The sequence below is a fragment of the Gorilla gorilla genome, chromosome 15 (genome assembly GCF_029281585.2).
Source record: "Gorilla gorilla gorilla isolate KB3781 chromosome 15, NHGRI_mGorGor1-v2.1_pri, whole genome shotgun sequence".
Lineage (NCBI taxonomy): Eukaryota > Metazoa > Chordata > Mammalia > Primates > Hominidae > Gorilla > Gorilla gorilla.
Window position 1 is genome coordinate 93,340,081 of NC_073239.2, and position 25,296 is coordinate 93,365,376.

The 25,296-nt window shown below is 50.4% G+C and overlaps 1 protein-coding gene across 1 annotated transcript in view; it reads left to right on the forward strand.

Moving 5' to 3' along the window:
• The window catches only part of ESRRB (estrogen related receptor beta), a 127,433-nt gene extending 103,002 nt beyond the window's left edge, over positions 1 to 24,431 (forward strand). Inside the window, exons 4-7 of the mRNA XM_063698048.1 lie at positions 4,158 to 4,268; positions 4,740 to 4,901; positions 13,591 to 13,860; positions 20,829 to 24,431. Coding sequence (XP_063554118.1) covers positions 4,158 to 4,268; positions 4,740 to 4,901; positions 13,591 to 13,860; positions 20,829 to 21,073 — 788 coding nt within the window. The 3' untranslated portion in view covers positions 21,074 to 24,431. The remainder of the gene's footprint in view (positions 1 to 4,157; positions 4,269 to 4,739; positions 4,902 to 13,590; positions 13,861 to 20,828) is intronic.
• The last annotated feature ends 865 nt before the right edge of the window (positions 24,432 to 25,296 follow it).

Here is a 25,296-nt window from a genome sequence, read left to right on the forward strand (position 1 = left end):
GTCCTTTATTGGGGAAATTACTGAATCTCTCTGAGCCTCAGTTTTTCTTATTTGTAAAATGAGGATAATAGCACCTGCCTTATATTTTTGTGGGTTAAGTAGGGTAATACATACAGAGAGGCCTTTACAAATTATGCTGCTATCATTATCATTATTAATGTGATTTACCAAAAACTTTGATGCAATGCTGGGGAACAGTAATAATAAGGATGATGATAATAACCATAATAATCCCATTTTCTAAGCACATGCTGTATTTTGGGTACCATGACAGGCTTTGGGGCAGGACTGTGAGCCGCCCCTGGCCTTAACGGGCGCCTAGTCAGTAGCGGAAGCCCTGTGTACTCTGGGAGCCCATGAAGAAGCCCCCAGCCCAGCATGGGGATGAGGAGGACAGAGGTACATCCACCCCTGTATTCATCAAGTCTTTCCTGAACGTCCATGAAAGGTCAGGCCCTATATCAGGACGCAGAACATCCCAGATGGAGACATCGGCAGAGGTGGCGGCTGCCCATCTCCTTGCCTTGCCGAGGGACAGACACCTCTTTTTATTTTGTGTTGAGCATGCCTCACTCTGATTGACAGCTGCTTGCTGGGAAGCAGGCTGGATGGGAAGCGAGAGTTCATTCCAGTGGCCTCTAGGAGAGAAGGTCAGTAAAGTGGGGAAGGGGCTTGTCCTGGACTCAAGGAGAGTATATGTTTAAGATCCTGGCATATAGTAGGTGCTCAGTAAGTGGGGGCCCTTACTGTCTCTTATGGATGAGGTGGACCGTTTTCACTTTCGGTCCTGTCACCATTCCAAGGGGAAGCAGAGCTTGGTGGAGGGTTTGGTTTGGCCTGGGTATAGTGAACAGAGGAGGCTTCTATGTAGACATGTCACAGGATAGAGTCAGAAAGCTTTTCTAGACAGGGAACTTTTCCTAAAAGACTTTTACAGGAAGAATCATCCTTCCTGTGTTTGTGTCTGCTCCTTATGCTGTCACTGAAGGGGCTTGCAGGGGGTGAGGGAGCAAATGTGAGCCAAAGTGCTAGCAGCACATAGGTTCAGGTCTGGAGCTGGATGGCATCTAGCTGTCCCTTTAGGGTCCAAGGTACAGGCAGAAGTTGATGGTACAGCTGCGTTTGCTAGGATGCCTTAGTGCAGTGCTCCTCAAACTCTGTTGTCCGTGCAAATCACCTTGTCTGATTCCTCTGTGGCCAGGCCTGAGATTTTGAGGCATCTAACAAGCCTCAAATGATGGTGATGATGCTGGCCTGCAGACCACACTTGAAGAGGAAGACAGCGGAGACTGCTCCTGCCCACACCTACTCAGCACTGTCTGTTTTTGTGTGTGTGTGTACGTGTGCATGCGTGTGTGCGTGTGTGTGTGTGTGTGCTGATCTGACGCCTAGGCTTTTTTTGGCCACCAGAGTCTGCTCAGCCTGGACCTGAGAGGCAGGCAAGAAGCGCCAAAGCAGCTGGTAGCTGGGAGCCTCAGTTGCCCACAGCAGTACTGTCCTCAGGAACACATTTGTTATTGGCTTTCTTCCCTCCTTGGAAACTGCTCACGTGCACAGCCTTGTCTCAGATTCTGCTCCTGGAGAAGTCAACAACAAATGTCAGTTACAAAACCTGACCTTCTAGGCAGAAGGGGAGTTTATTGGAAGCCTATCAGGAGGCTCAAAGAGTACATTTAGAAACCAGACAAGAACCAGGAGAATCCCTGGAGAGCCCAGGAGCAGGAAACCCAGTAGCCAGGACATACTGGCCAGGGGCTGCCTACACTCTGCTGGGGAGGCGCTGCTGGTCTGATCAGTCCTCACCTTCGCTCTGTCCTTGTGCCTCCGTTTGATGGTGCACTTGGCTGAGCCTGTGTCACGGGTCCACGCCTTGACCTCCAGAGAGCAGAGAGAAGGAGAAGGAGAACATGTACTTCTCAGATATCCATTGAGGGGTGGGGCACAGACTTTCAACAATTTCCGTATTCCCAATAGGGGAATTACATTTTTTAAATTTTTTTTAAATTTTCTTTTGAGATGGAGTCTCACTCTGTTACAGGCTGGAGTGCAGTGGTGCAATCTCGGATCACTGCAACCTGCACCTCCCGGGTTCAAGCGATCCTTGTGCCTCAGCCACCCGAGTAGCTGGAATTACAGGCACGTGCCACCACACCTGGCTAATTTTTGTATTTTTGGTAGAGATGGGGTTTCGCCATGGTGGCTAGGCTGATCTTGAACTCCTGACCTCAAGGGATCCATCCGCTACGGCCTCCCAAAGTGCTGGGATTACAGGGGTGAGCCACCGCACCTGACCAGGGGAATTACCTTTAAACAGGAAGCCTGGGTGGGCTGCTGAGTAGACTCCCCGTCTCCCCAACTAAAAAACGTTTAGCACCAGGTACAAATACACCAGGTTGTGGGGTTGAAAAGGACATTGCTGACAAAAATGAGGAGTTGTGGGCTCACTCAGTGCACTCACAGCATCCTTGCCCTCCAGGGCTGCAGTCCTGAACTGAAAACACCTGGGGCAGCAGAGGGGTGGGGGTAGTGTCCTTAGCATCCCAAAGTTCCTTTAGGGCAATGCGCACTTAAAGGAGTTTTCTCCACTCATTCAGTAAACAAAGTAATTTTACTTTCAGTTGCTCTAGGAAACTTCCTCCTTCTCAGGGACTGAAATTTAGTAGCTGAACATCCTAACAAAGAAACAGCCAGAAAATAGCCCCAGGCATGAATGGGCTCTAAATCATCATTCCATTAAGTAACCATTGTTCTGACTTCCCCTTGCCTGTTCTGGAGAAAGGCCTGAATCCGGGGGACTGGCAGCCAACACTCTGGGGCTGAAGGATGGACAAGGCTGGGACAGGAAGGAAGATTCTGTTTCTTCTGCTCCCCATCTAGAAAGTACCAGAGTTTATTAGAAAAGGGAAAGACAGGGCCCTGAAGGTCAACTGACTGGGGCTCCGTGAGGGTGATACTCACTGCCTTTGGGGAAAAGAACAGAAGTTGAACCTGGCCTGTTGCAGCAGAGGCTGAGGTGGCAACCAGCTTTCTTCTCTGAGGACTCTGGTCTCCGTGTCTGACTTCTTGTGTGTTTCAGTCAAGGCCCATTTCATGATCAGGAAAAGGGAGCTGTTCAGTGAGCTCAAGGTAAGGACTCCAAGAAGGAACGTTGTCTGAGGCTGGCCTGGAAGAGCCACAGCAAGAAGGCAGAAGTGGCTTCCAGGCCCCACAGGGCCCCAGCAGCATGCTTGGGGCACCTGCTCACTGGTGCTTTTTGTGTTGGTTCATACTTTGTAACCAATTTGTTGGGATTCATCCTTGCAGGCCCGGCCACATCAGTGGGTAGCCAGTCTGAGCTGTGTGTCCACCTGAGGCCCTGTGCCTTCGATCTGCTGGTGGGGGGCATGAAATGGTACCAATGTGTCTGTCCAGGCAGCAGGAGCTGTGGGTGAGGCAGGCTTCCGGAAGGCAAGTTGGATTCAGTGACAATGACAGATCTCTCCAGGGTAAACTCTCACTCCTGGAAGTGGCTGTCTACGTGGAGTAGCCACAGCTGCTTTTGAACCTACTTTCAAGATATTTCCAGGCACTGATTTTCCAGTCCAGAGGTGGCCAGTCCAACTGTTGCATTCCCATCCCCTGGGGACTTGTGTAAAGACAGACTCTAGAGCTTTATGCTAGAACCTCAGAGAGTGGGGTCTAGAAATTGACATTTGTAATGAGCGCCTCCTCAGATGCTTCTTGTGTGAAAAGTCTGAAAACCCTTGAAGTGCCTGTGAATGACCGGGATTCCTTTCTTTTGTTGGCAAGTTAACTTAACCCTCCCTGGATTCAAAGCAGATCTAACATAGTATGACTTCTTCCGCCAACACTTGGTAGAGTGCCTTTGTTGACATAAGGAGAACCAAGGGCTGAGGGTTGCTTGGGATGAATTTCAGAAGGATGCTGAATCCAGAGAGACAGGACCAGGCCTGGGGCAACGGGATGCGCCATTACCGTTAGACAATTATTTTAGGATTGTCCAGCCACCTGGCCTGAGGCTGGCCGTGGGGCAGCTGTCGAAGGTCATCCGAGCAAGGCCCTGAAGGACCCAGCCAGTGCTGAAATTCCAGAGTCAGTGCTTCTACCCTGGTGATGTTGAACAACTGCTGAGATCTTTTCCCTTTCCTCCCCAATAGGTGTGCGCCTTGATCGAGTGCGTGGAGGCCGTCAGAAATACAAGCGACGGCTGGACTCAGAGAGCAGCCCATACCTGAGCTTACAAATTTCTCCACCTGCTAAAAAGCCATGTGAGTGTCAGGGCAGTCCCTGCCCCTTTTGCCAGCATCTGTACCTGGAACATCAGGCATCCCTTAGGGAAACGTAATCTTCCCACCACTACGTCATGAGACAATGTGGATCTTGGGGAGGTGACATCAGTGCCTGGCACATTTAGAATGTGGCTCCAAATGAAGCATGGTCCTGACAAGCCACGGGCTCCAATGTCCAGAACATGCTCCCCTTGCCACCCACCCAAAGTTGCTCTGCAGGTTCCTCCTGGAGAATTCATCAGGCAACTTCCCTTGGAGGGGTATTCCTCAACAGCCCAGATCACCACTACCAGCAACTTCATGGAGCCAGAACAGGAGGGGAGATTATAGCCGCTTTGACCTTCCTGGAGCTCTTAGGAACCCGACTTTGCTTCCTGACCCATCTGAGCCTCCACCCCGGCCCCTTTCCTCTTTTCCCAGCGTTTACCTTTCCCTCTTTGGTTGTTGCAGTGACCAAGATTGTCTCATACCTACTGGTGGCCGAGCCGGACAAGCTCTATGCCATGCCTCCCCCCGGTATGCCTGAGGGGGACATCAAGGCCCTGACCACTCTCTGTGACCTGGCAGACCGAGAGCTTGTGGTCATCATTGGCTGGGCCAAGCACATCCCAGGTGAGCATGTGGGACCAGGGGAGAGTGTGGCCAGGGACTCTCAGCTGGTATCTCCGCAGCCTACCCAATGGCTGTGCTTCTGATGCCCGAATCCTGGACCCCAGAAGGCCTGTGAAATCCTGGCAGGCCTGTTTCTCTGAGCTCCTCTTCTCTCCTTGTAGCATTGGAGAGGAACAGGTAGTTAGAAGACCCAGTGAGGCTTATACACTGCTGCAGGCTCTTCAGAATTAGTTATCATTCGAGGCGGGGCCATGTTTGGATCTACAATCAGTGTAATATTCAAAGAACAAGTTCCTTGAGCCCTTAAAGGGCAAAGAGTAGGGTTTTCTTGTAGACCTTATTGGAAGGATGCCGGAAAACAACAGAAGAAAGACTGACCCTCTCTTCCTATTGGAGGCAGCAGAATGGAGCAGTGAAGAGCATGGGCTTGGGAATCAGATCGGGATTCCAATTCTGGGTCTGCAGCTTACTAGCTGAGTAACCCTAGGTAGGCCACCTGACCTCTCTGTCAAATGGGAATACAAGAGTCCCCCACTTTGTGAGCTTTGATGTGAGCATGAAATGAGATCCTGTGTGTGAAGTGTTCGGCACAGTGTCTGGCATGTGCTGGCATCAGTTGCATGCCCACTATTGCCATTCGCCTGATCTCTAAGGGAGGCCTGTCTCTGGATTGGCTTCTGAGATTTTAAGGGCCTTTCTGGTGGGGAAAGTGTGTGTTACATGTTTCAGGCTGTGTGGACTTCTCTTCGCTGTGTGTGGACCCAAACCCTGCTTTCAGCCTCTCTAGGTCTGGGCAGATGGCGGGAGCTTTTTTATTTTTGTAGACACCAACACCCATGTATTCTACATTACATACACATTGGGGGCCTTTCTCTGTGCAATTTATTCCTCAACTCCTTTAAGACTCTAATAAGTTGACTCAGAGTGTGGTAGAAACATCCTTTTATCCTTCTGGTAATGACCCACCATGAACATGGGACAAGTCAGCTTCCTGTCTGTAGATCCGTTTTTGGTTTGTCATGGCTCTGAAAGGTGATTACAGCAGACGATACAGCAAAGGTGACCTAGACTTTAGATACCAAGACCCACAGTTGTTTGTTTGTTTGTTTTTTGAGACAGAGTCTTGCTCTGTTACCCAGGCTGGAGTGCAATGGCGCGATCTTGGCTCACTGCAACCTTCGCCTCCCAGGTTCAAGTGATTCTCGGGCCTCAGCCTCCCGAGTAGCTGGAATTACAGGTGCCCGCCACCATACCCAGCTAATTTTTTTGTATTTTTAGTAGAGACGGGGTTTTGCCATGTTGGCCAAGCTGGTCTCCAACTCCTGACCTCAAGTGATCTGCGCACCTCGGCCTCCCAAAGTGCTGGGATTATAGGCAAGAGCCACCATGTCTGGCCCAAGGCCCACAGTTGATTGAGGGAATAAAAAATGTCCTTCCATGTGAGACCTTACATGCCCAAGTTGGAGGAAGGAGCCTTCCTGTGGACAGGGACGCACAGAGACATCAGATGGCCCAGAGGCTCTGCTGGCAGGGACTGCCTGGTGGCCCCTGGGCATTCTGACCAGGGATCTGGGCTGGTACGCCCTTACTAAGGAGCTCAACCTCTCGGGGATTACACACTCAGTAGTTTTCGAATCTGCCCAGTGCTGGTTCAGCACAGATGTGGGGTCAGGCCACTGCTTAAGACACTTCAGCCTGGATTGCTCCACTAACCCAGGGCCAAATTGGGTATGGGTACCCCTGCCCCCGCCCCACACTCCTGTTCCGCGTTGAACAGATCCTGCATCCTAGCAATGGCTCACAAGTGGCGCCTGGCGGTCCCCTGGGTCAATGCTTCCTTCTTCCACAACCCCACCCCTGCAACACCATGGAGGAAGTAGATAAGACCAGGAGACCCTGTCTCCCCTGCATTCATTTTTCTCTGTGCCTTTCCACCTCCCAGCTCCATCTCCCATCTGTGCCCAACCAAGAGGGCAGGGCTAGAGCAGAGTGAGTGCTAAAGGCATAGACTTTGGAATCAGGCAGCCTGGGCTTTCATCTCAGCTCTGTCCTTACTGGCCTTGTGCAAGATGCTGAATTTTTCGGAGCTTCAGTGTCCTTGTCTGTAAAATGGGAATCACGATAAAGCCCCTTCACAGGATTGCCGTGAGGATGCAGCGCGCTTAGTGTGTACACTGGGTGAATGGCAGAGACGCTTACCAGGGCTGTTGTAGTTGCTAATAGTAATAAAAGCCTCCTTTCATGGCTTAATTTATCCTTGTCCAAAGCCAGATTCTTTTTGGTAAAAAAATAAAATAAAATAAAAACAGGGGCTCAGTTGTCCATCTTAAATGCTAATTTGCCTATTTTGCATAAATCTGCATGCTGAATTCTTTGCCTCCTGACCTTCCAGTGTTTAAGGTAAAATTAATTAGTGGAGTCTCCTGCCACTGCATGTAAACTCATACTAAGGGCAATGACACAATCAAATGCCTGATTTTTTTTTTTTTTTGAGATAGAGTCTCCGCTCTCTTGCCTAGGCTGGAGTGCAGTGGTGCAATCTCGGCTCACTGCAATCTCCTCCTAGGTTCAAGTGATTCTCTTGCCTCAGCCTCCCAAGTAGCTGGGACTACAGGCACGTGCCACCACCCCTGGCTAATTTTTTTTTTCTATTTTTAGTAAAGATGGGGTTTCACCATGTTGGCCAGGCTGGTCTCAAACTCCTGACCTCAAGGGATCCACCCGCCTCAGCCTCCCAAAGTGCTGGGATTATAGGCGTGAGCCACCGTGCCTGGCCAGGTGCCTGATATTTTTAAACTAATCAACTTAATCCCATCTCAGATTAGATGGAAAATGCATCTGAAGATGGGCTCCCTCTCCCTGAAAGAGAGAGAGAGAGAGAGAGAAAGAAAGAGAGAGAGAGAGAGCTGGTTGAGTAGGGAGGATAAAAGCTGGGCCCACCCTGGGGCCTGTGTTGGCTCCAGTCCATCTAGTTCCTGCACAGACAGAAAGAGGGGGACTGGCCACTGCAGGCTGCTCAGGAGTAGAGCTCTGAAGAATTTAGGCCACTGTCCTTAAACGCAAGGTACCGCATCTCACGAGAGGGCATTGCACACTTAGCTTTGCATGCACATATTGAGAAGTCACTACACATGAGGTCCCCTGATAGGAGTTGTGGCTGAGACAAGGAATTTATTTTGCCTCAAGGATCCCATTTGGAACAAGGCTGACATCCAGGGGGAACTTGGTTCACTCAGAATCCCAGCCATTGTTCAAGTCAGTCTGACATTGTCCTACCCCAAATGCAGGTTTTTTACCTTGAGTTGAATGTTCCAAGTATTGGGTTCCCCATAGGGCAAGCCCGAGTCTTCAGAGTGTCCACTTCTTATTCCATGAGATCAAGAGCTAGCAGACTTTAATAGGCAGTGGGGAATCACTTGATGAATTGCAGCCTCCTCCAAATGACCCGAGCCTGCCATCCTGCCTCCCTCGGCAGCCTCATGCCTGTGCCAGCCAGGAAAGCCTGCCCAGGGAGTTTCCACCACCCTGCCCTGCCCAGGCTCCCATGTGCAGGGCATCCCCAGAGGCCTCCTCACAAAAGTCCCTCAGCGGCGCTGCTCCCAGGTAGCCCCCGTCTGACTCAATGAAATATGAGCTGCCGAGTGACAGCAGCTGTGTCTGAAGTGGCCCCAGATCCTATAATTACATCTCCCTTTATTACCTCTGCTAATGGCCCTCCAGGTCGACAGAAACGATCATAAATTAACAGATTATGAACTCCACTTGCCACAAATTACGTGCTTTTTTTTTTTTTTTTCCTTCAATTCTAGGAGCTTGTGGTGCCAAATCACGGATGGGGGGATGGGGAGCTTGGGGAGAGCCTGAATGTTATTAGATGAGTTGGTGCAGATAAAACAATTTTCCTGGGGCAGCAGAGCTCCAAGTGGGAGCATGAGGAGCCAGGAGCTCTGGGCAGGCCCGAGAGCCTTGAGGGGGCAGTGCCGCCTGCTGTGAGCCCGGCACAGGGACACCCCTGCACTCCCAGGGGCACAGGGCACCCCCAGACCCTCCCGGTAGCCTCTTCAGGGGCCTCTTGGTCCCAGAGTTACTAATAACTTGAGAATGAGACCCAGCCCAGCTGAGAGAGGCAGGGGTGGAAGGCACTTTACTGAAGGGCAGAGAGGAGTGCCTGGGCTCCTTCTGGGTTTTAAATAAAAGAATCTGTGGTTTTAGTAAAGACATCAGATGGGACAGATGGGTCGAAATTAAGAGTTCCAAATTCCCCATCCTAACCTTCCTTCTGGGAATTTCCTGGGCAGATACAACCACTGTGTGAGGTGTGTGTGTGGGTGGGGGTTGTGTATGTCCCCCAGTCCATGGCGTTTATACCATAACACTGCTTTACACCTGCTTTTTCCATTTAATTATACAAAATAGTAGCACTTAGCTGGCAAAGCAGGGTTCTAAGTGTTCCACATGTCAGCTCATTTAATCTGAACAACCCCATGAGGCGAGTGCTGTTATGATTTCCCATTTTACAGAAGAGGAAACCGAGGCACTGAGAGGCAGACTTGCCAGGGTCACAGCTAGTGAACAGCAGAGTTAGGAATCTGATCTCTGTGCTCATACAATTACACCCTTTTTGCCCCCTTGGGTGTCTTTCCACGTCCACACAGAGTTCTAACTTATTTGGCACATTCATTTAACTAAAAATTACATCTATATAATAATCACATGTATTACATTAGTTACCTTTTTTTTTTCTATTTTGAATCATTTCAAGCAGTGATCTAATACCCTTTTACATTTATCTCTATGTCTTTATTCATACTTTTCTTTCTAGGATAAATTTCTTTTTTTTCTTTTTGAGCCAGGATCTCGCTTTGTCACCCAGGCTGGAATGCAGTGGCGTGATCTTGGCTCACTGGAGCTTTGACCACCTGGGTTCAAGCGATCCTCCTGCTGTAGCCTCCCAAGTAGCAGAGATCACAGGCATGCACCACCATGTCTGGCTAATTTTTAAATTATTTGTAGAGATGGGGTTTTGCCATGTTGCCCAGGCTGGCATTACACTCCTGGGCTCATGTGATCCTCCCACCTCAGCCCCCAAAGTTCTGGGATTACAGGCGTGAGCCACCGTGCCTGGCCACTGGGAGAAATTTCTAGCAGTAGAATTGCTAGGTTGAAGGGAGCATGCCTTTTATTTTATTTTTAATTTAATTATATTTATGACTTACTTTTATTTTTAAGCATCTTAAGCACTGACTGGGTTCAGAAGCCAAATGTAGACACAAATGTATGTAACAGAAGTCTCACGTCTATCCCTGTCCCCTTCCATTCCGACCTCCTAGAAGTCACCACTTTTTCTTTCTCAATTTTCCTTCTGGTGTTTCTTTTTGCAAATACTAGAAAAGATTTGAACTATTTCAGATGTTAAAAGATGTCAAATATCTCCCCCTCCCTTCCTTGCACAAAATGAAGAAGGCTGTATCACCATTCAGCGCTTTGGAGTATACCTTTGGATTATCAAAGCTATTTTCAGGGCTTTTTGAAAATGTTCAGGGAGGAAGAGAGTGATCAGGGGCTGAGTCCAGAACTCAAAGCAGCCTATCAGAGGTTTGGGAACAGGCCTCCCGGGTACATCCTCCCATGGCAGCACAAAACTTTCCAAGTCCTCTCTCCCTCCCACCACCGAAGGGCAGGGCCTGACTCCTACAAGATAGGCAAAGGCAGCTAACCCTGAACCTGAGTCCAAAGATCTTAGAGGGTCTAACCAAGTACTGTGGGCACATTTTCTTGTCTCCTGGGAGTCAAAGCCTGTGGCATTTGTCCATTCTCTCTCTCCTTTTAGCTGCAAAGTTTTGTTGGGCAGCTTCTTTGCTGTGCCCAGTCGTGGGGGTAGGGGAAGGAACAGCTCAGTGACTGTGCACCCTGGGAACTCAGAGCTGGGATGGGCCATCCAGGGGCACCTGGGCATGTGCCTCATCAAAGGTGCCCTCACCACCCCGCTTGACAGCTCAGCCCTCAAGGCTCCCCTTCCACAAAGCCTCCCCAGACTCTTGTTTGGACCACCTTCCCCAGTGCGTGCTCTCAGAGCCCTGCATTTGCTGTAGCTCTTCTTATATTGCAACTTTGTGCTGATTTGTGCCCCTTGGTGTGTGTCTTCCCCTTCACTGTAAACCGTTGAAGGCAGGGTGCAGTTCTGGACTGAGCACACCATTCTGTCCCCGGTGCCTAGCACAGGCCTGGCACTTAGTAGGTGCTCTGTAAGTTTTTGCTCAATGTCTCAAAGGGCAGAAAAGCATTCTAGTAACATCCTAATGATTGTACCTGCAGGATTCACTGCACAGGGGACTTTTCCCCTGCGTTTCCAGAAGCCTAGTCCTTACCTCATCCTCTCTCTCCACCACCTTCCAATTCAGTTGTCTGCTAATTTCGCCCGTGCCCTCCTCCTCCATCTCCCCTCCAGTCTGTCTGCTTTTAGACCCCTCCCTAGAGCTGTCCAACACTCCCCCCAACACACTCTCCGGTGCTGGCTGATTGGTATCTGTTAATTAATGTTGCCCAAGGCCTCTCTCCTACTCAAAGACCTGATAAGGGAAATTGGATGTCCATTTCTATCTATCTTTTATTACCTCCCAGCTCCCCCGGCCACCACAGGCAGCCACACACCCTCTCCCATGCAGGGAATCTGGACAAACACACACACACACACACACACACACACACACACACACACACACCCTGATCCCCTGTCACAGCCTCTCCCCTGAGAAGGTGCATCAATCAAAGCTCCCCCGTGTCAGTCGGTGTAATCACTCCTGCTCTTTTGTTGATCACCCATGGATTCCGTTAGCCAGTGGTGATCTGAGGCCCAAGTTGTATAGATCAGTCTTGGGAACTGTGATAATTCACTTGGAGAATGCTCACAGGGTAAGGGTGGTCTGCCTAGTCAGGGACCTTCAGCTCCAGGAGTGACCCCTAAGGTTCAACTGCCATGCCCTGTGTGGAAGCCAGGGAAGAAGCGGCATTTGGAGACAGGACAGCAGATGGATGGGGGAGACCACACAAGCCAAAGAGCTGGGTGGTCTAGAAGCTCAGGACCACCCAGGCCTCCAGGCAAGTCCAGAGAGGAGAAGTGAGTGATGCCAATGGTGTGCCAACAACAACAACAATATTAATAGTAACAACAGCCACAGCCATCACCAGCACCCTAGCATGTTGAGTGCTGATGGCGCCGGGAGAGGTGCCCAGCACTTTACATGCATCTTCTCTTTTCGCCCCCACAGCACCCCACATCAGAAAGTGGCTTCCAGGCAAGGATGGGGTCTAAGTCAGCAAATGAAGTAGAAAGTCCTTCCTAGGCAAAATTACCCCTGACAAAAATCCCTTCATGTCAGTTACCCATAGTGCATGGTGCAAACAACTTTGTGGATGCCCTTCCTTCTTTGAATAAATCCAGCATGTCCGTGTTAGAACCAATCACTGAGTTTCTATTTGAATCTCCAGTGAAGTTACTGCCTTGTGTTTGGTGGTTAAGATGCTTGAAAATCAGCTGACTTATTTATTTACTTACTCTCTCTTACTCTCCTATAAATCAAGATGTTAATTGACTTTGCCTAATTTAAGTGCATGTATAATGCAATTCCAGTACATTATCATTGTTTTGCAGTGAGAACTTTCATCTCTTCATTAGTAATAATAGCTCAGTAAATACTTTGTATGTTCTGGAATCATCGTCTCATTTAGACCTCACAGCAACTCTCTGAAGTAGACCCTACTGTTATACTATTTCCTAGATGAGGAAGCTAAGGTTTGGAGAAGTTGCATGGTTTTCACAAGTTCAGCCTACAGCTAGTAAGCGGGAGTCAGGGTTCAACCCAGGCAATCCCCACAGCTCACTGGGCAAGACAGTGTCACAGTTCTGGAGCCGTCTCCATGCCCAACTTTATTTTCACTGTGGAATCAGCCTCCTCAATAGCAGGGAGGGGGGAACTACCATGATTCCAAGATCCCAGAACAGGCCTGCTGGGTCATCGTTAAGCAGAGAGTGATGGCCCGGGAAGAGGGGCTCTGACCCTGGGAGAACAGGCTGTCCTGTGAGAAAGTGCCCCTGACCCCGGGGGCTCTTGATCTCTTAGCAGCCCCAGGCTGTGGTCACTGGGGCCTTCCGCTGTGGCTTTGAACAGCTGCGTCCTCATTCTTGGTCAGGCCCGTGGGTCTCTGCACAGCTGAGACTGCATCAAGGATCATGTGTCATTTTCAAACACCAAAGCCTCCCCTGGTTTGAGCAGAGAGTGGGCCCTGGAAACTCCCCAGAGTGGCCGAGAGCACGTACTGCTGCCTCCTGGTTCCAGTATGTACTCAGTCACTCCTTTAACTACAAATGCATTGAATTAATCAAAAAGCCTCTACAGACGTTTGGAAAATACCATAGAGCTAACAATCATAATGATAACAACAACTGTCAACATTGACTGAGCTCTCGTTTTGTAAGTCTTTTCCGTGAATTCCAAGTCTGAGGCATTCCCCAAGGGGAGGACAGTGAGTCTTACGCTACACAGGGAAAGCCTGGGGGCAGGATCCAGGGGTGCCAGGGACACCCCGCAACCAGCCACGCCCTGCAACCTCTGCCCCCAGCGAGCCCCAGGGAGGCCCCTGGTCCGCCCTCCTGACCTGCTGCTGCCCTCTGTGCCCCCTCTTCCTGCAGGCTTCTCAAACCTCTCCCTGGGGGACCAGATGAGCCTGCTGCAGAGTGCCTGGATGGAAATCCTCATCCTGGGCATCGTGTACCGCTCGCTGCCCTACGACGACAAGCTGGTGTACGCTGAGGACTACATCATGGATGAGGAGCACTCCCGCCTCGCGGGGCTGCTGGAGCTCTACCGGGCCATCCTGCAGCTGGTACGCAGGTACAAGAAGCTCAAGGTGGAGAAGGAGGAGTTTGTGACGCTCAAGGCCCTGGCCCTCGCCAACTCCGGTAAGGGCGGCGGCGGGGCCTGGAAGGGGAGCTTCTAGGGCTCTGCATGGGCCTAATGAGCCCATCCCTGGGGCCTGTGGGCAGGGCTGGCTGCCATGGATAGAGATGAAAGGAAAACACTGAAACTTTTTATTACTGAAGATTGTCCAAGGGGTGGCCTGCAGATAAAAAGCTGGTGATGAAGGCTGACACTGGCTGAGCATTTCCTAAGCCTCAGACATCCAGACTGGCACACTGGCTAAGGACATGGGTTCTGAGGCCACATTGCTAAGGAGCAAATCCCACGTCTACCAACTGGGCAAGTTGCTTCACTCTGTGCCTCAGTTTCTTCATCAGTAAAAGGAGGGCAGCCAAACAGTCCCTACTCTACAAGGCTATTGACAGGATTTCTTTATACATAATTATATTGCTTGCAACATGCTTGGCACATAAAAAGCACTCAATTATTTATTTATTTGTTTATTATAGATGGGGTCTTGTTCTGTCGCCCAGGTAGGAGTGCTGTGGCTTGATCCTAGCTCACTGCAGTCTCAAACTTTTGGGCTCAAGCCATCCTCCCACCTCAGCCTCCTGAGTAGCTGGAACTACAGGCATGTGCCATTATTCCGGCTAATTCTTATTTCTATTTTTTATGGAGATAGGGTCTCACTATGTTGCCCAGGTTGGTCCCAAACTCCTGGGCTCAAGCAATCCTCTCACCTCAGCCTCCCAAAGTGTTGGCACTACAGGTATGAGCCACCACGCTCAGCGTCAACTTATTAAATTAGCTAGGAGTTTATTGAATTCTTACAAACAACCCAAGAGTAAAATTCTTATTGTTGCAACCCCATTTTACAGATGTGGAAACTGAGACCTGGAAAAGTAAAGAAAATCACCCAGGGTCACACAGTTAAAAAGTGTCAGAGTTAAGAGTCAAACCAAGGTCCTCTGATTCCAAAATCAACCTGAACCTATACCCACTCCTTGAGTCTTTCAGTCAAATTTCTTGAACACAGGAGGATAAAACCTTCCCAACTGAGTGGTTTAAGCTGGAGTTACAAAGGAGGACTCACTCCATTTCATTAGCATCCACCAACTTCTGGCTAGATTATCTGAGGAGAGAGGCAGGCGTTGGGTAATGCCAGTATGTGAACTTGAATGTAACCAACATCCACACTTAGAGAGCTTCCACACTATTCAGGGAATGGTGCTGGGTGCCAGGGGGCTGCAGGAAAAGGATAAATACAGGGTACCCTCCCTAAAGAGAACACATGCCAGGAATCACACACATAATTCTGCTGCAGAGCAGTGTGTGGCAGAGTTAACCACCCAGGTCTGGGTCAGATAGACCCAAGTTCAAATTCTATCTCTGACACATCCTAGCAGTATGACCTTGGGTAACTCAGTGTCCTTGTGTGTTCAGTGGGGATATCCTGAGCACCTCTTCCAAGCACTTTTTTTTTTTTTTTTTTTTTTTTGAGACAGAGTCTCGCTCTGTGACCCGGGCTGGCGTGCAGCGATGCAATCTCGGCTCACTGCAACCTCTGCCTCCCGGGTTCAAGCGATTCTCGTGTCTCAGCCTTCCGAGTAGTTGGGACTACATGCGTGCACCACCACACTCAGCTAATTTTTGTATTTTTAGTAGAGACGGGGTTTCGCTATGTTGCCCAGGCTGGTCTCAAACTCCTGGCCTCAAGTGATCCACCCGCCTTGGCCTCCCAAAGTGAGGGGATTACAGGTGTGAGCCACCACGCCCAGCCCCAAGTGCTTTTGTGAGTATTAAAGATTGACTGACAATAAAGCACTCAGCCTGGTGCCTGGCCTAGAAGAAATGTTCAATAAATATTAATTATTATCATTATTATTAATGATAGAGGATACAAAGTGTTATTAGCATATGGAAAAGGGAGAACTGGCTCCCAGATGCAGACAGTACACACAGGGTAACCAACTGGTTTGCTCAATACTGTCCTGCTTTTACTGAAAGTCCCATATCCCAGGAAACTCGTCAGTCCCTAGCAAACTGGGACAGTTGGTTGCCCTAGCACATGGCTTCATGGCGCATGCAGGGGGTGCTGTTGATGACCCACTTGGATCCCTTTTACTGGGTTAGTGCATCCATCCCCCAGCTGCTAACAGTTCAGAGGTACCCCTTTGCAGGGCCTACCCTCCTCTGCCTTGCCCAGAGGGTTATGTGGCCCTTTCCTTGGCACCACCAGGCAATGGTGGACCCACATGGGTACAAAAGTTCGGATCAGAGCCCTGCATGGGATCAGGCTGAAGCCGAGGTCCCATCTTTGCCTTGCTTTCTCCTTCCCTGTGCTTCCTGCCTCCCCACTTCCTTTCTCCTGAACACATGCCCCCCGTAAATGTCTGTACCTAAACCCTTGCCTCAGGCTCTGCTCCCAGGGAACCTGATCTAACACAGAAAAGGATGCCACTTTTTTAGTTCAAATCTTTTATTAATAATAAATGAATGCAAAATAATATTAAAAATTTTACATATGTCCACAGAGAATATTTACACATTGAATTCCAAAATTGTAGTGCATTCTTTGTTAGAGAATCCTAATGCTGTTTTTTTAAAGTATAGTTTTAGATTTACAGAATAACTTTTTTTTTTTTTTTTGAGACAGAATTTTGCTCTTGTTGCCCAGGCTGGAGTGCAGTGGTGCAATCTCAGCCCACTGCAACCTCCGCCTCCTGGGTTCAAGCGATTCTCTTGCCTCAGCCTCCTTAGTAGCTGGGATTACAGGCGCCTGCCACCACGCACGGCTAATTTTTGTATTTTTAGTAGAGACAGGGTTTCACCATGTTGGCCAGGCTGGTCTCAAACTCCTGACCTTAGGTGATCCACCTGACTTGGCTTCTCAAAGTGCTGAAACTACAGGCATGAGCCACCGCGCCCGGCCAATTTTTCAGAATAATTGAGCAGATAGTACATAAAGTTCCAAACACCCACTCCATCCATGTCCTCCTTCCCTAGCAGTTTCCTCTATTATTAATATCTTGCATTAATGCAGTAATGTGTTACAAATAGTGACCCAATATTGACATATCATTAAGTAAAGTCCATAGTTTCCAGCAAGGTTCACTCTTTGTGTTGTATTGTTCTTCTTCTTTTTTTTTTTTGCTTTTGCTTTTGTTGCCCAGGCTGGAGTGCAATGGCATGTTCTTGGCTCACTGCAACCTCTGTCTCCTGGGTTCAAGCGATTCTCCTGCCTCAGCCTCCCAAGTAGTATGCACCACCATGCCTGGCTAATTTTTATATTTTTAGTAGAGACATGGTTTCTCCATGTTTGTCAGGCTGGTCTCAAACTCCCGACCTCAGGTGATCCACCCACCTCAGCCTCTCACAGTGCTGGGATTGCGGGCGTGAGTCACTGCACCCGGCCGACTGTGTTGTATTGTTCTATAGGTTTTGACAAATGCATAATGACATGTTTCTACAATGACGTATCATACAAAATAGCATCATGGCCCTGTGCTTACCTACACAGAGGGGAGCATTTGAACCAGGCATTGCAGAGGGCTTCGAGGTTCCGTCGGGTGGAGGAGGAGCAAAAGCAGTTCAAGCAGAGGAAGCCAGGTGCACAAAGCCAGGTGCAGGAAGGTTGGCCAGGCCTTGGAGCTCAAGCCCTCTATTCTGGGCTCTCCTAACTTACACCAGACACAGAGCTCAATCTTGCCTGTGTTGGGAGAGAAGAGTCAAGAGGTAGTGTCTCCTCCACTCTTACTTGGTCCTCAGTACCGGACCATACCACACCAGCTTTCAGCTGCTCTTCCCTTGATCTCACATGGACCTGCACACATACACACATGCACATGTATACATACAAACACATGCACATACATACACACCCACACATACACACACATATGAACACACATGTGCATGCACATACCCACATATGCAGCCACATCCATGTGTATATAGATATACACACACACCCCCACCTGAGGACCCGTGGAGGTTTGTCAATATGAATCCATATTGAACTTCTGTTGGCATCAACAGAACTTCTGTTGGCATCAGACTTTGCCTGAGTGCACTTTGTCACATGGTATGAGGTTTCAGGTCTCTGGACTTCTTGCCCCAGCAACATGTAGAGAGCCATCCTGCAGCTGGTGCACAGGATAAGAAGCTGGAGGTGGAGGAGGAGTATGTGACGTTCAGGGCCTTGGCTGACCCCCAAGAGGGAACACACGTTGCTTATTCCAGAGAGCTGCAGGCCTTGATGAGGGGAATGCTTCCTTCCCAGCACGGAGGGGTTGAGCATGAGGCCCTCTTGCTATCAAGTAGATACTCAGAAAGCAGGCTGGCTAGTCTTTTTTTTTTTTTTTAAGTAATGGTTTTCCAGCCTAGGCAACAGAGTGAGACCCTTTCTCAGAAATAAATAAATAAATAAAATAAAGTAATGATTTAAAGGAGTGCTTGCCAAAGTACCTGTGATGAAGGACCCATTTTTAAATGTTTCAAAATGTTCAATCCATTACGGACAGATCATTTTGTAAAATACAACAAAAATAAATTATTAAAAAAATGAAATTAAAAACCAGATGTACAAAACATGAGCCAAATTTTTAAATTTTTATATATAACAGACATAAATATAAATCATCCTTCCAAAGTGCTATAAAGTTTCTAAATGCTTACTCTCAGTTTCTTATCACAGACCAGTAACCTCCAGAGGGCAGGCAGGAACCAGTCTGTGTACCATGCTTTGAGCAGGCCGGGTTTAAAGCGTGTACTTCAGGGTCAGTGAGACCTGGGTTCAAATCCTGCCTCTGCCACCTGCTGGCTGAGTGTCTGGCAACCTGACCTTTGTGAGTCTCAGTTTCCTTATCTGTGAAATAGGGAGAACAGCAGCTCACTGTGAAGAATGTGCAGTGACGCACATAAGGCTGTGGCCACCGTGCTTGGCACAGATCCCTCCTAGCTCATTGTGTTTCTGTTGGGCTCTGCGGTGGGTGGCCTGGGGAAGAGGAGCCAGTTGGATGTAGCTCCTGCTTCCAAGGGAGATAAGACATGAGCCTGGATGTGGCAGAAAGAGCCAGTGATTCCTGGCATGAGAGAGGATCATGTAAAGGGCTCAAGGAGGGAAGAGTAAATTGTTTTCAGCTGGGGAGGTAGAATCTGAGTGGGGTCTTAAAGCAAGAGACGGTTCGGTAGGATAGGAAGAGGGAGTGTAAACTTCTGTAGTGGGGCCATCAGCTCCGGGCAGGAAATGGGGAAAGAACAGGCCAGTTTCAGGGAGAGGTTAGAAAAGCAGGCTGGGGTCAGACCAGAAGCTCAAGGGCTGTGAAGGGATTGGATTGTGGTGGGGTCAGTACAGGGAGGCAGGAAGGGTTGTGCGGGAGTGACCTGCCCCAGCGTTGAGGGAGAAAGATCACCCAGGCATGATAGAGAAAATGTGTTGGCTGGAGGAGGGATGGGTGCCAGGAGACCATTGAGGTGTCCTAGCAGCAGCCCCCAGGGCCGCCATGGGTGCCACTGCTGAGGCTGAGTGCACAGGATGACTCAGGTGTGGGTCCAGTGGCTCAGGGGGCTGACGCTGGGCAGAAGTGCCCAAGCACATCAGAGGCAGACTGTGACCCCACACCACGGCCCCCTGGGAGCCTGCTGGCTGCCGTTTACCCTACATCCCAGCCATCCCCAAAGCTCCCTGACAGCAGGAAAAATTCATAGCCATTGATTTTGTAATTAACAGTTTATCAATGCCATCGATACAGACCGGCTGATGGATTGCAAAGAAATTAATCTTGCAATGTTATTTTATTTCATTTTTGGTCAAAGGCAGCTGCCAATTTTGTCCTCTTTGGGGAGAGTCGGGGGAGGATGGAGAGGGCGGGGAGAGGGAGCTGGCAGGAGTCAGGAGCCCACATGGCAATGCCCAGCCATGTTAGGTACACACTCTGTAAGTGGCCGAGAGTGTAGGATTGGGGCCTTGCTTCATCTCCCACCTGATGACAAAGGAGTGCTCACTGCCTTGGTAGCAGGGAGCAGAAAAATGTGGAGGAGGCTTGGGTGTGGGGCCAGTGAAGACCCAGCCCCGCAAGGACACTCACCCCCAGCCTAAGTCCCCACAGGAATAACACTACCTGACATTGACCAGGTGCTGACCAAGCTCTGGGTAATGTGCTGCTTCAGTCACCCTCACCACCACCCTGTGAGTCCTCACTCCTGTGTTTTACAGCCGGCTCAGACCCAGCTGTAACGTGGCCGTCAGCAGGTGCCTCCCTGCCATGCTGGGATGTAGGTAAATTTTGTTTGAACCCCTAGGTCATGGCCTAAGTTCAAAACCTTTCCCAAGATTTTAGAGAACTCCCAATAGCTCCCTCCATCACCGTGCCTCATGCTGCCACCCTGGCACAGAGCTCAGCCCCTACATCTGTGCCTGTATTCTGTGTCCTATAACCAGAATTTTGTCAGGTTACTGATTGCACTGAAGACTTGGGGAGCTGGTGCCTGGCAGCGGCAGCTGCAGTGGTTGTTATGATGATAGTAGTGATAGGGCTGGGGCGGTGGTAGGGGTGATACCGGTACCAGGGCACTGACTTGTGACAAGTTCTGTTATAAACCCTTGACCTGTTTAACTCCTTTAAGCCCTTGAGGTAGGCATGGCTATTATCCCATTTTACAAGTGAGGAAAATGAGGCTCAGAGAAGTTAATAACTTGCCCAAAATCACACAGCCTGCAAGCAAGGGACACAGGATTCCAACAGTCTGGCTCCAGGGTCTCTGCTGCCACCCCCTGGTGACCTCTTGAGAAATGTCCCCTGTAGATGCCAGTCTCTCCCTGGGTTTGAGTCCCAGCTCTGTCATTAGCTTCTGTGACCTCTCTGGGCCTCAGACTGGCTCTCTGTGAAGCGAGGGTTCTGAAGATACCCCTGCCTGCCTGCATGCTGCCTCCTGGACCCCAAGATGGCCCCCACGCCAGGCAGCACTCCCCGGCCAAGCCTGCTAATGCTTGTCCTTGTGCCTGCAGATTCCATGTACATCGAGGATCTGGAGGCTGTCCAGAAGCTGCAGGACCTGCTGCACGAGGCACTGCAGGACTACGAGCTGAGCCAGCGCCATGAGGAGCCCCGGAGGACGGGCAAGCTGCTGCTGACACTGCCCCTGCTGCGGCAGACGGCCGCCAAGGCCGTGCAGCACTTCTATAGCGTCAAACTGCAGGGCAAAGTGCCCATGCACAAACTCTTCCTGGAGATGCTGGAGGCCAAGGTGTGATGGCCCCGCACACGGACCAATGCCTACCTACAGATGGACAAATGGACAGACCGAGGTGGAGACCTCCACAGCCACCAGCCTCCACCTCCAACCCCTGTATCATGGCTCTGAGCTGTCCCAGAGGCGGGGGTTTCTCACCTCCTGGCTGTGTGCAGACTCCTGGGTGCAGTGGGGCGGGGGACGGGGATGGGGGGGCAGGGGTGTGGGGCTCGACTGTAACTGGCTTTTTCTTTGGTATGTCTTTCCTTCTCCATGGACGGTGCGGAGGCTTGGGCCAGGGCTGACTCCCTTCAGGAGTGGAGACCACTGGAGCAAGTGCCCTCTCCCCTCCACCGAGCCACCAAGAGGCAGCATGTGCATTTCCTAACTCCCTTGCCCCCTCCCCCATCTGTGGCCTGGGTGGGCACTGCTCAGGCTGGATACCACCTGGAGGTTTTCCTTCCTCAGAGGGCAGGTACGCAAGGGACAACAGTATCTTTCTTCCAAAGGCCCTGCCTGCTGAGATCCTCTGGGGCCCGTCAAGAGGCCCCATACCTTCCACAGTTTCCACTCAGCTTTCAGCCAGGGGGGACCCACAGGAGAGCAGCGGCTAGAGCTCAAGTGCTTCCTGGGCACCCCACCCCTCGGGGCCTACCCCCCTGCCTGTCACCCACCGCACTAGTGTCCACCTGTCCTCCTCCTCTTCTCCCCCGGGGAGTCCCCCGCTACTTCCTGACCCTACCTCAGAGCTCACTCACCCAGTGGGTTCAGCCAGCCACAGCGACTCCAGGGGCTGTAGACAGGAACGCGCTGGCACAGAGAAGAGCGGGGACCACACCATCCTCCCCAGAACCCTCTCCCTCTTCCTGCCTTCCCCCTCTCCCTGAAGGGCAGGTCCAGGCCAGGTGAGCCTGTGAGAAGCTCAGGAGCCTGGCTCCATCCAAGAGCACCCCGGGGGGAGGATCAGGACAGGATGGACAGAGGCCCAGACTCATCTTTGCCAAGCACAGAAAGGCCGAGCAGCTGAGATAAGTAGGCAGGGGAGCCCCAAAGGGAGGGAGCTCAGCGGGGTGGCCTGCCTCATCCTTCCTGGCTTCCCTTCCCTGCACTCAGCATCATGCCGCAGGGCTAGTGTACCAGTGCCACAGGAGGGGTGCCTTCCTACCACACTTGGGCGACCAGAGGTTTGGTGTAGCTCCCCTGGGCACCACGAGCACGCCAGCTCTCTGCAGTCCCCCTGGCTGTGCCAGGTAACCAACTGTCTTGGTTTGTCCAGGACGTTTCTTTGTCCCAGGAAACTCCTCTACCCCAGGCACATGGGGACAGTGGGTCACTCTATTTCTGTGGATGGCCGTGAAAGTTTTCACTAACTCAAGGGGCAGCCCTGAACACCCATTTGTGCTCACAGGTTGGCCAAGAGCAGCTTAGAGGATCTCCCAAGGATGAAAGAGTGTCAAGCCATGATGGAAAATGCCCCTTCCAATCAGCTGCCTTCACAAGCAGGGATCAGAGCAACCCCCCGGGGATCCCCAATCCACGCCCTTCTAGTCCTACCCCCCTCAGTGAGAGAGGCAGGCAGATCTCACCCAGCACTAGGACACCAGGAGGCCAGGTAACTTTCTGCAGCTTTTCCATAGAAGCCCTGGTCCCACCTCCCTAGCTCTACCCCAGGAACCTCCCGGCCTGGGCTTCTGGGCTGGGACATGCTGAGGTCATCCCAGACAGGAGGGAGGGCTGGCTGAAATCCACAAACTGCAGAGCAGCTCTCTGATGGTGTCCCACACAGAAAATGTTAAGGATTCCAAGAGCCCTCCCAGACCAGTGATGTGTCCCTCCGGCTCCCCCTGCCTGTGGGGAATCGGGTCTGAGTCACTTGAGTAGGCACTGGAGCCGTTACCCAGGATGCTGCGGCCCTAGCCCTCCATGCAGCCCATCTTCCCTCATTTGGGTGTAGGCACACATTTGGGGCAAAGGCCCCTTCTTGGCATCAAGGAACACCAGCTACAAACCAAGTCTAGCACAGTGTTTAGAGGCTCTGCCCTGAGGTTCTGCTCCGGGGAAACCTTCACAGTAGAGACCTTGGGGTGTGCGCTTTGGGACTCCCTCAGTCTCTCACTGTGCTGTGTCCTTGCAGCGAGGCTGAGGTAGCACCCTGCTCTGTCACTTCCTGCTCAAGCTGGAGGACCCAGGCAGCAGGGCATCATGCCCAGCTGGCATCTGCTGTCCGTCTTTTCTAGGGAAAGCATTTCTGGCTCACCATGTAACATCTGGCTTGGAGCAAGTGGGTGTTCTGCACACCAGGCAGCTGCACCTCACTGGATCTAGTGTTGCTGCGAGTGACCTCACTTCAGAGCCCCTCTAGCAGAGTGGGGTGGAAGTCCTGATGGTTGGTGTCCATGAGGTGGAAGCTGCTTTTATACTTAAAACTCAGATCACAACAGGAAATGTGTCAGTAACAATGGAACTCCATCCAATGGGAAAGTTCCTGGTACTGAAGGGGTCCACTGGACACTCAGAAAAGAAGTTCAGGGGCCAACTTCTTAGCTGGAATCCTGGCCAGATGAGGACCCTCTCCGGGGAAGGGAGAGGACTGACTTAGTGGAAGGTGGTGAAGTGAGGAGAGTTTAGGGAACCCTTCCCCCAATGGAACAGATCTCAAGTTTATCCTAAACCTGCCATTTCTGGAAAATCTGTAAAGAGGAAACAGCCTGTCTCAGTTGTACTCTCATCATACAGGTCATTTGAAATGAACCAAGAAATAAAACATAAAAATCCAACCATGGAGAAGGTGGTATGGCTGGGTTTTGTTTGGTCCCCTTGTCCTCATACGTTCTAAAGTTTCCAGACTGGCTTTGTCACTTTGTGAACTCGTCATGTGTGAAAACCAATCTTTGCATATAGGGAACTTCCTCGGGCCACACTTTAAGAACCAAGTAAGAGGCTCTCAAGACTCCAGCAGAGTCAGGAGGCCATGGCAGCGCCTTAGAGGAGCTGGAACCTGCACCCACCTGTGTTGTGGGGGGGGCCTCCTTTCCCCATAGACTCTGCCCTCCCTCTGTGCAGATGGAAGTGGCAGAGGAGTGTGACCAGCTTGTGACAAGAAGACTGAAGGGTCCAGAGTCCATGCTCACGGAACAGCACCAAAGAAAAGCACTATGTGGAAAAATTGTTTTATTTTCTAATAATGATAATATGGCTGGAATGGCTTCTTAAGATGTATATATTTTTTAAAATGGCAGTTCCCCATTGCAGCATCACCTACTTGTACGTCTTTCTGCCTCTGTATATGTTCTCCCAGAAACCCCCATGTAAATCAAATGCCCTAGGATGCTTCCATCCTGGTCCCATGTATCTGGAATCTAATAAATAAGGAAAGGAACTATTGAGTTTCTTCACACATTGTCTTTCTGGGCTGACTGTCCCCCGGACAGCACTGCCCTTGGGTTTCAGGCTGAGGTTAGGAGAGGCCTTTGGGAGAGGTAACCCAGCCTTAGTGTTCCCTGGGAAGTCCCATGGTGTCATTTTAAAAGCATGTTCATCAGCAAAGCTCAGGAATGCAACTGGAGAAGTATGCTGCAGGTCTGAGAAGCTCCCTGTTGCTTTTATGCTTTTAATATTAATGGTAAGGCAATCGATTACTTTCATTAATGCCAGAGAAATGAGATATCAGATATATGTGAATGAAAACCAATTCATTGCCTTAGGATTTTGAAATGCATCTGTGACACACACAACACCGATAGCACAGCCCACATGTTATTCCAGGACACACTCAGGACCAGTGAGAAGCAGAGGGGAGGGCCTGAAAGAGATCAAAGAAGACAATTCAAGATGCCTTTTGTTTCAAGTAAAAGTTACCTTAGCTTATACCGGCTTACTGGATTTATATGTGAGTCCAGAAGTGGGGTAGGTATCAGGCAGGGTTTGATCCAGAGGTTCGCAAAGTAAATAGGGTTATAGTTCAACTTTTCCGATTCCCCCAGTTCTTCTGTGTGTTTGTTTCATCCTTATGCTGGCCTCTTTCCTGATAGCAAGAAGGCTGCCAGTTTTTTGTTTCACACCCTGGGGGAGAGAGAAAATCTCTTTCTGCAACCATGGAAAATGTCTGAACTTCTTTCTGAACTCCACTGGGTTTTGTATCTATCCCTTAATGAATCCCCATGACCAGCTTGGGGTAGAATCAGTTCCACTCAATGGCCTAGCTGCCACACTGTGGGAAAGGAGTAGGTTGGAAGTCTAGAAGT